At 41.0% G+C, this 8,516-nt stretch overlaps 1 protein-coding gene across 1 annotated transcript in view; it reads left to right on the plus strand.

The window, feature by feature from the left end:
- The window catches only part of LOC126337019 (uncharacterized), a 99,931-nt gene extending 92,818 nt beyond the window's left edge, over nt 1-7,113 (plus strand). The window contains exon 3 of the mRNA XM_050001286.1: nt 6,565-7,113. Coding sequence (XP_049857243.1) covers nt 6,565-6,729 — 165 coding nt within the window. The 3' untranslated portion in view covers nt 6,730-7,113. The remainder of the gene's footprint in view (nt 1-6,564) is intronic.
- Nucleotides 7,114-8,516: the final 1,403 nt, after the last annotated feature.

An 8,516-nucleotide genomic window follows, 5' to 3' on the forward strand; every position in this document is an offset into this window, starting at 1 on the left:
AAGCGTGTAAAAATAATTATACTACTACCTGAGATAAACGCGCCTGGGACTTTTAATTTATATGTCTGGATTACGGTTTCTTTCCTTTCTCTTGTGATTGAAAAGTAATATTTTACTCCGAAAAAAGTAGAAAGTGCTAAGTGCCTTACTTTTATCGGCAAAAACGAGGTAAATATCCTTGAAAAAAATGCCAAGCTTTCAATAATTTCGAGCACATCCTCATGCTGTCAATTATTTTGAAATCTTATTTTTACTTTAAGCTATTTTAACTGATGAATTCTTCGAAGAATGCTCTATTACGTTCCTTCTTATAAGATAGCATCTGTTGCAGGTAACTTTTCTGAGCAGACAATTTATTTTCACGTGGCTGTGACGGTAAAACCAAGTCCTTGGTTATATTAATGATAACTTTCATTACTCAGCTTTTCTGGGATCTCTCTCTCTCTCTCTCTCTCTCTCTCTCTCTCTCTATCTATCTATCTATCTTTTTGTTTCTTTTTTTATTCATTTACAAGCTTCTACAATGTTACCCATCCAACCTGGCAACGAATAACAAACCATAGTTAGCCGTCTGCTTGCAACATCATTCTCATCATTACACCTTTTTGCAGAATCAGTGGCCATCAAAACCATCAAAAAGGAGTTTTATTTCATATTGTCTTTCAGTGTGTAGGAGCCGTTGAAAATAATTCATGCATGTCCGAAGGAACATTGTATCGTACTTCTGAACAACACAGGCACTACAATATGGTATTTATCCGGACATGCATGCATGCCCGGATAAACATAGCATCGTATCTCTGAAGGCCGCAGGCACTGCAATATCTTATTTATCCGCCGACACCGGGCAAGCGACTTCCAATTAAAAATGTCTCTCCCGTACGGAAATATACATAAAGTGTGTATGTCTAAGGTTGCACCTCCCGCCTGAGGTTCGAGTCCTCTCTCGTGTGTGTGTGTGTGTGTGTGTGTGTGTGTGTGTGTGTGTGTGTGTGTGTGTGTGTGTGTGTGTCTGTCTTTGTTGTTCTTAGCAAACTGATTTTCCATTTCTCTCTCTCATTGTTTCATTTCGTTTTTATTACAATAATGTGTAAAAAAACTGAAAACAACAAAGTGAAGGCACAATCAACAGATTTTAATAACAGAATAAGGTTTGAATTCTCGGGGTGTTATAGTCGTTGTCAGCATTCACGATGAACTGTAAGAGCTTCGTGGCACTTCGCGCGCTTTAGCCTCACGAGTGGGGCAACACACACCTCCTGCAGTCTTCCACGCCTTATATACACCACTTATCTGTGGTTGCAGCCTTTAGCTTCCATTTGTTGTTGTTAGCGATGGCATTTAACTTTGTTTTATGTGTCTTAACTATTTTTTTTAAATTTTGGCACTTAGCCTGTTTTTGATGTCCGGTGTTCAGCAGAATTCAGTCTCTCATTTCCTAATTGTTTTAAAGCAAATTTCTTATCAGCCTTCGCCAACTAAGGATGAATTGTCGTTGGAAGTGCACCGTCGACAAAATTATTTATGAGTGCACGATAATTAAGCTTATCTGTCTGGATGAAACACACTACACATAGTACTATAGATCAAGCTGACAATTAAGTTATTGCGTAAAATGTACCACAAAATAATAGTCATAACAACACCATCTCTGAGCCAGATCGAGAACTTACACCTTGCCGACGTATAAAGATTGTGAGCGAACAGTGTGACAAGTTAGTGTGGCCCTTTTGTCTCCTCTGAATTACACAGCTCCAGAGAAAAGCTTTGAAATAGAAATTCTGTTTCGTCCGCCGAGTTTTGTCGCCACCATCGCCAAACAATTGCATTGTCTCGATACTGACTACCTATTTGTAGCAACGTGACGTTATGGCGCGAGGAGCGTACTTTTGGTTACCATGGTAGTGTATCTACCCGGGAAGAACACGTGCGAGTATTGTCTGAAGTTAAGCACTGCGTCACATGGGTATGTGAAACTAAGCCACAGGATCATGAGATTGTGGGGAAAATTTCTGCTGGATGGCGTTCATTGGCCTGCGTAGGATTCATAAGAACTTTACAACTGGAATTTTTTTTAGAGCGAAGTGAGGTCGCCTTCCTCTCAGAGTATTTTTGAACCGTTACCTGCTGTACGTTACATTGTCGCTGCAGTGGGTTGCAAGGGCGTTCTTGCCGCTAACATACGAGATTTGTCCGGAAAATACGTATAAAAGTTGAATAATAACTTTATTTTACAATTATTCAGGTATTATAATATGGTCTCCTTCAAAGTACTCGCCCTGAGACGCGATACACTTCTGCCAACGCCGTTTCCACTGTTGATAACAGTGCTGAAAGTCTTCAGTTGTGATGTTGTTCGGTTGCCGTGTCGTTTCCGCCTTGATGGCTTCCACATCTCCCAAGTGCCGCCCCCGAAGCACCATTTTGCATTGCGGGAACATGAAGAAGTCACACGGGGCTAAATCGGATGAATAAGGCGGGTGGTCTGTCACGGTGAATGAGCTTCGGGCCAAAAACTCGCGCACAACGAGCGACGTGTGAACGGGCGCATTGTCGTTATGAAGGATCCACCTGCCCCCTTTTGCCAACTCCGGTCGAACTCCGGCCACACGAGCTCTGAGACGTGTCAGAACTTCAACGTAAAAATTTCCGTTCACACTCTGGCCGGGAGAGAGAAATCCCTTGGGAACAATGCCCCTAGAATCCAAGAAAACAATAACACTGTCTTCACATTGGACCTTGATTGTCGCGACTTTTTTGTTCTCCATTCTCCTGCTAGTTTCCATTCCTTGCTTTGAGATTTGAGCTCCACATCGAATTCGTAAAACCAGGACTTGTCTCCAGTGATGACTCGGTTGAGAAAGTCCCCTCGTTCCTCTGCTTCCAACCAATCCTCACAGCACTCAACCGTCTTTGCTTTCTGTTCTGGCGTCAAGAACTTCGGTACGATTTTCGCACACAATTTCTTCATTTCAAGTTTTTGTGTCAGGATTTCTTGAACGATTCTTTTGGGGAATGACAGCTCGTCAGCAATCATTCTGACTGTCAATCTACGGTCTTTAAGAACACAAGCCCGAATTCTTACAACATTTGCATCGGAACTCAATGTCGGCGGGCGTCCTGGTCGAGGGTCATCGTTCACTTCTTCTCGGCCATCCCGGAACCTTTTTAACCACTTGTTCACGGTTGGTTCCTTCAGGGAATTGTCTCCGTAAACCTGTTTCAAACACTCAAAAATCTCGCGGCCTTTCTTGCCTAGCTTTGGAAGAAACTTGATGTTGACGCTCTGTTCCTCAATCAGAGAGCTCCATGCCGACTGCAGGTGAAAAAGGTAACTGTCAGTAAGCTGCCGCACACTCCCACCTTCACGCAGAGTGCTCTGACTCGAACTGAGCGTTGATGGGTTTGATTACTGCAGTAGTCCCACCTGGCGGTTACTGCAACTTGTAACATAAAGACATTATTCAACTTTTATACGTATTTTCCGGACAAACCTCGTATCTGCAGTCAGTAGTTATGCTCACAGATGAATCTTGTATGTTTCAGTCATTGTGCAGTCACCGGGAGAAGAGCTAACTAAAACAGGACTTACCCACGTGAGGGCTAATTTATATGCCTACTGATTATTTGTTCGATGTATAGGAGTTTCGATCGTAAGGGTCTACGTTGATGTCTACCCAATATCTCATTTAGAAAAAAATAAAATAAAAAAGGCTGTTGGCGCTCAGGACTTACAAGTGTACCTGTTTGATTGGAGTTGTCATCGGAAAGCAGGACGACACGAACCGTAATTAGATGCTGATACCCTAGGTCGAACGTCCAGTGTCAAAATATAGTTCCAAGCACACGTGTACATGATTTCGCAAGCTTAGGATAGCTGCCAGTGTTGTAATTCACATTGTTTCAAGGTTATCTTACTTAGAATCGCCAGAAAAAAACGAAGTTCGGGACGTACAGTGTCAGAAACACCATATCTTTTTTTTAAATCATATTGTTCCGAAAAAAGTCACAGTTGAAAATTGGTGTACATTTTTATTTTCCTAGAATCGGCGGTGCAAGCTATGTTTTCCTGAATATCGTGTAGCATCTTGACCTGCGACATGGGTAGGTTTGCGGCGAGACGTGACGCTGCATGCTAAATTATGCAGATGTTATATGCATTGGGAATTACGTCAATAACGTTGCTCCATGGAGATGAACTATTAGCCGATGCCTAACCCTAAGGGCGCTGCTTACATCTAATATATAAAAATCAATGTGTGTTTGTATTTTATGCGCTGCCATTACGTCATGCGATTGCGATAAAACTTCGTCAACGCGAAGGTTATAAGCATAGTGCGATTAACTTACAGTAGGTGTCGCGCGTGTCGTACCGCCAAGTGTATTTGAAAGAGCTTGGAAGTAGTGAGATGTTTGAATGTGACAGAAACATACAGATCAGCGTTTTCTTTTGTATACTCACTTCGATGCCGATAAATGTGATTTACATGTAATCGAAATTTGCCAGTGCAAACAGTATTTTTTCTATTTTTTCAGTGAACCAGCGCACGCAACACGTAGAGCATTTTTTGCACTGCGTGAAGAATTTGTATATGCCAAGGCATTGTTTTAATCAGAAATTTCAAAGTACTGTACATGGAATGCTGCATCCAAGAAATCCCAACGACGTAAGCAAGGCATGCATGTTTGATGGCTGTCAAAATCTGTATTCCTCTGACGCACTGGGCGGTATTTGTACGTTACTCCCAAATAACGCCGGGTGTTACTATTCGAGAATGTTGTTGACTTGTGTCAAATGTCCTAATTCGTTTGCAGATTTTAGAGCGATTGATGACACAGAGTGCCGTAAGCCTCATTTACGCTGGGGCAACATCTTGCAACACTGTGGCATGCAACAATGATGCATGCTACATGACGGTCGTTGTCGCATGATTCATGCGGCAGAGACAACATCGTGCGTCATGTCGCAAGCTGCCGCAATGTGCCGTAGCTAGCCCCCGAGCTGAGTGGTTCCGTGTGCGACATTTTCTGTGCGGCAGCGGTAAATTTGAAAATATGGAGTGGTCGAACAAGAAGCATTTAGCATTCATAGAGAACTGCAGATAAGCTGAAGTTCTGTGGAATGTACGTGAAAGTAATTATAAAAATAATACGGAGAAAATAAAGGTTGAACGAAATCTCGCTTCAAAATATGAAATCGATGACAATGCTGTGGCGAAGAAGATGAAAAATCTGAGAAGTGCGTTTCATGGCGAACACACGCGTGTGACGAATAAAAAAGCGGCTCAGAGCGTAATACGAGAAAAAAAAAATGTTTCGAATATGACTCATTGAAATTCATCTTAGATGTGACAGATCCACGTGCAGGACTGGAGAACTCAGTTGTAAGTATCTCGATTTCAATAACTATTCATATTTCTTAACTGAGTGCTGTAGTATATCAGTCCAGGGCAACAAAATTATAAGTATATTTGCAAAATTGTTGCTACATATAGTACTTTCTACCAAATGCATTCGAATAAGAATGTAATCGAGTAAATGAGTAGTTTAAAAATACATTTTGGTATAGTGGACCGCACAAACAAATTTGTAGGAAGAAAGTAACTAAACAGTTAGAGTTCACCTACATAAATCTATTTATTTACGTAAATGAATATACAGTGCAGTACGAACATAATTAATATATATTGGTGCTGGATAATGCTATTGGCATCACTCTTGCCACTCTATCTTTCCATGTGGGTGTCATAAAATATTCTTTGAATTCCTCTTGTCTTGCCTGTGCATCACAGTAAGGTCTTGGAGGTACCTTTGATAAACTCACTAAACCTGTATAGTGGCGGGTATCTTCTATCCACTCTCCAAGACTAATTACACCATTATCTATGTCTTCTGTGTCCAAACTATTTGGAGGTGAATAGTTCTGTACGTTGCAGTTTGCCTTAAAAATTATGGAGATACGTACAAGCTTCTGTAACTGTTTCAGCGTTCTCAGCTTTAAGTAAAACTGGATTCCTAAACATTTTAAAACGGAGGACATTATTCCGAAAGCGTTTTCGACAGTACGTGTTGCGCGAGCAAGTCGGTAATGAAATATTCTTTCCTCCGATCTTGGTAACTGTCCAGCATGCGGTTTCATTACATTTGTGGTCAATGGAAATGCCTACTCCGCTACTAAAACTTATGGTGTCAAATTTTCTTACTGGAAGAGATTCTGGGGGAAGAATGTTTAATTCATTTTCCGTTAACGCTTTATGAAACGAAGTGTTCTTAAAAACTCCTCCATCTGATACGCGATCGTGACAACTAACATGTACATATTGAATGCAGTAATTTGCCTCTGAAATCGCCACAAGGACGATGCTAAATGTTTTTCTGTAGTTAATATATTCACTTCCAGTGTTGGCAGGGCATATAATTTGAGCATGTTTGCCATCTATGGCTCCTACACCGTGAGCGAAGTTGCACTTCACTTCGAAATTTCTGGCAACATTCTTCCATTCTTCAGTATCCTTCAGAGACTGAAAAGTAAAATATTATCATTACTTTCCCTATTTTTTTCAGAATGACGACACAGAGGACACAGAACAAAAGATGAAGATTCAAGTCAGCCTTCTGAAGACAATGTGCCTCAGACATCAGCTACGTCTTCTAAGGAAACAGAGAGAAAGAGAATTACTAGACGCAAAAAAGAACAGCTCAGAAAATGGTGAGAGATGCTGGAGTTGAGGAAAGTTATCAGATTTTAAGAACTGTTAGCAACAGAGATGAATGGAGTGTGTATGGAGAGTTCATCGCCAATGAAATGAGAAATTTTTCCCTCACATCACACACGTTTGTGAAACACACCATAGGGAATGTGCTATTCAGAGCAGCGTTCGGGGAGTATGAGAAGCGAACTCCCAGCATCACACCAATAGCGGTTGCCATATTGGAAAACTGCAGAAGCTAACTGCGAAATTATATACGTTGACAATGACACTGGTGAGAGTGAAGAATTCATTGAAGTACCAGGCACATCAGAAGAGCTCCATCAATTTTTGCGATTTAAAAAATAAGTGAATTACTTCGTATCAATTATTTAATTTCAATTATAATCTACTTAAAAATGAATTATTTAAATAAAGCGAGTATTGAACGTCGTGTACTTTGGTAATTCTTAAGCACTGATGAAATAGGTTCACAAATTTCACTATGAGGGAAATAGCAGAATATGATACTTTGAATAAGTACATTAGTGACTTGTACAAATCCCCAGTGACTAAAATTCGTAATGCGATGGTCAGTCGAATTCTTGGTGAAAAACTGTCTTGGAAATTGGTATCCTTCTTAGGACTAAAAAGGGCTAGTTAACTGTAATAAATAATTGAAGTCTTCATTGGACTTTCTCATAAAATTACTAAATAATGCACCATCATCTGCTGCAAGATCTAGTATACTCGTTCGTGGGCCTTCTTTAAATATTCTTCTCCTCCACCCTCGTCTCTTTTTCGTTTATTTTCATTTCCATCGTTAGCGGCGAGTGCGATGACCAAGTAGCCGCCGCAATCACTTTATCACCCACTCTCCTACAGGACCGACTCGGTGTTAACAAATTCTGTTGCTTTGATATAAATTAATCTGCCGCGTGCAACATAGGCTGTAAGATGTTGCCTTGTGTAGCATACTACAAGACGATGCCACAATGTTGCATCATGTTGCCCCAGCGTAAACGAGCCTTTACGTAGAGAGAAGCTTACGTCACAATCTTCATTTGCTCGAAAGTGACGAACGCTGGGAAACATCATTGACGGATGCATGTGCCAGCTGGCATCCGCGACAAATTCGACCATTGGCTCTGAGCACTATGGGACTCAACAACTGAGGTCATCACTACCCAATTCGAACATTATTTGCCATCATTTTGACCTCATGTTCGCCATCTAGCCCTAAAGATTTGTGCGAAAAGTTCAGAGAGGATTTGAGCGAAGACATTTTGCGCCATGTTCGTGCAAACAGCAATAAAAGTTCCAGGGATTTTTTGGACAATATTTTCAATCTATCTCTGATCGAAATCGTCAACAACAAAGAACTCATCCCTCTTGGCATGATTGCTCCAAAATGTTGTGCACCAGACCTTTATGACTGCGGAGTAGTGAGAGAACGACAGTACAGTGATAATGATCTGCGTGCATTTGTTGAAGCAAACGAACAAACTTTGCTTGTGGAACAAAAATTGGCCTACGACACAATTACAAATGCCGTGTCAAATGGCAGAGGTGGTTTGTTCTTTGATGTGCCTGCTGACGCTGAAAAAACGTCCCTCATCTGTTTGCTGTCGTCTCACATTCGATCTCAAAATGGAATTGCTTTGGCTCTTGCTTCATCAGGCATTGCGGTTATTTGATTAGATGGTGAACGAGTAGAGAACTTTACGCCCTAATTCCCATTGGATATGCGTTTCTCAGAAGCTTCAACATGTAACATTTCGAAAGGATATGGAAAGTCTAAAGTAATGGAACTCGGCAAGTTCATTG

This window comes from Schistocerca gregaria, chromosome 2 (assembly GCF_023897955.1).
Source record: "Schistocerca gregaria isolate iqSchGreg1 chromosome 2, iqSchGreg1.2, whole genome shotgun sequence".
Classification (NCBI taxonomy): domain Eukaryota; kingdom Metazoa; phylum Arthropoda; class Insecta; order Orthoptera; family Acrididae; genus Schistocerca; species Schistocerca gregaria.